This window comes from Trichechus manatus, unplaced genomic scaffold (assembly GCF_000243295.1).
Source record: "Trichechus manatus latirostris isolate Lorelei unplaced genomic scaffold, TriManLat1.0 scaffold00045, whole genome shotgun sequence".
Lineage (NCBI taxonomy): Eukaryota > Metazoa > Chordata > Mammalia > Sirenia > Trichechidae > Trichechus > Trichechus manatus.
In genome coordinates this window covers 2,522,897-2,525,028 of record NW_004443981.1, presented here as the reverse complement: position 1 = coordinate 2,525,028, position 2,132 = coordinate 2,522,897, and the positions used below count along the sequence as shown (strand labels likewise).

Below are 2,132 nucleotides of genomic sequence, written 5' to 3'. Positions count from 1 at the left end.
ATCACTAACATATGTAGATGAAAAAAATATAGTTATATTATATAAGGTCTTTTTAAAAAGCAGACTGACACAAACAACGTCCTTATTCCTGAAGCAGCAACAGCAGGATTCTGAACCACTTACTTACTGAAAATAGGAGTGCAGCCAATTCTGCTTTTCAGCTGTCTGGATGCTATAGGGAAGGGAGCCTCCCGCTTTTAAGAGAAGAAAAATAGCATGAAATAAGTAAATAAAAATTATTTACGATGTAATTTGAGGAGCCTTCATTAAGAAAATCCACAGTAAACAGTGAGAAGTTAAAAACAAAACAAAACACCTACTTCCATTATTTATTTAATCTTATAGACCATTTCTCTGAATAAAAACGTCTCCTCTACTTGCATTAGGCATGTTCTCTCAACGGGGCTTCCTTTCTTGGGGATGCATATTAAATTGTAAATGTTTACTATCTGAAAAGAAAATGGTACTATTTAATCACTCTGGGGTGGTAATTTAATATCTCTAACAGCAAAGATTTGAAGTGTTAGAAAAGATCACAGAGAGAAGCCAGGCCCATCTTGCTGCCCATATGCAGGTGAGATATCCTTAGCCCCATTTTGCAAGATGATGTCCTTTTGTCTTGCCCAGGACCAAGATACTTGGAAGGGCAGGCTGGGATGAGAACTCAGTTCCCCTGCCTCTTTCACCTTTTATACTGTACTACTTCCAAACAGACTTTGCATTATCTAAACAAATTCTTGCAAATGGAACAGAATAGTCATAAAAATAAAATGTTCCTTAAACAGTTAAGTTTTAAGAAATTCTAAAAACCTATGCCTGCAGAGAGAATAAAGATACAGTTCCGAGTGGAAACACAATTAAAAGCAAACTTTTGTTCATCTTTGAAAGACGGAAAATTCCACTGTAGATTCATCAGTGACCTTCAAAACACATGTTGGAACTTCTCCACAGTAATCTATATCCATAGAAGGTTTTAAAAGTTTCCGGCATATTGAAAAGGCACGTCCTGTCTCCTGTTGCAAATAACTAAAAACACAGTCAGAGTTTCAGGACCAGTTATAAAATAGCTTTATTGAAAATACCATGTTCTTCTCCATTAAACGCACACTTTGAATAAATGTAGCCTAATAGAGGTACAGAAAGTAGACGACAAAGAGAAAACAGCACCATGTCCCTGACTCTCAGTGAAATAATTTTAGCTTTGCCATCCAAAGGCAACAAATGAGCTAATATACTCCAAACTCTATCGAGAGTCTTCTGGCAGGACCACATCTGGTTTGATAAGCAATAAATGGACTAAATTAGTCTAATTCAGACCATTCTGGTTTCAGCCACCAGCAAATGTCAATCAGACTCACCTTTTTCTAAGAAGAGGCATAGGCTATTTGAGTTTTTAGTTAATGTCTCCTGACTGCATTATCTGGGCCACTGCTGATTTCCAAATAAAAGTCTAGTGCCCAGTACTGGCATAAGGGAAATAGAGGACAAGGCCAAAAGATGTTCATAAAATAATCCTAGGCATTTACAGATGAGGTCCTTGAAAGAACAGACATATCCACTCACAGACATATCCACTCAGTTATAACAAAGGTTTCATCTCAATACTAAGCATCAGGATTGGAGGAAGACTCATTAACAACCTGCTACATGCAGATGGGAACCCTGGTGGCACAGTGGTTAAGAGCTCAGGCCGCTAACCAAAAGGTCAGCAATATGAATCCAGCAGCTGCTCCTTGGAAACCCTATGGGGCAGTTCTGCTCGGTCCTATAGGGTGGCTATAAGTCAGAATCGACTCTATGGCAACCAACAGGTTTGGTTGGTTTTCTATATGAAATGACACAACCTCACACGCAGAAAGCAAAGAGGACTCGAAGCACTTACTGATGAAGATCAAAGACTACAGCTTTCAGTATGGATTACTCTTCAACATGAGGAAAACAAAAATCCTCACAACTGGACCAATAAGCAACATCATGATAAATGGAGAAAGACTGAAGTTGTCAAGGATTTCATTTTACTTGGATCCACAATCAATATACATGGAAGCAGCAGTCAAGAAATCAAACGAAGTATTGCATCGAGTAAAAATGCTGTAGAAGACCTCTTTAAAGAGCAAAGACGTCACTTTGAG

General features: G+C 38.2%; 1 protein-coding gene across 1 annotated transcript in view; it reads right to left on the bottom strand.

Moving 5' to 3' along the window:
- The window catches only part of TDP1 (tyrosyl-DNA phosphodiesterase 1), a 74,689-nt gene that overhangs the window by 41,896 nt on the left and 30,661 nt on the right, over positions 1 to 2,132 (bottom strand). Inside the window, exon 10 of the mRNA XM_023731654.1 lies at positions 128 to 194. Coding sequence (XP_023587422.1) covers positions 128 to 194 — 67 coding nt within the window. The remainder of the gene's footprint in view (positions 1 to 127; positions 195 to 2,132) is intronic.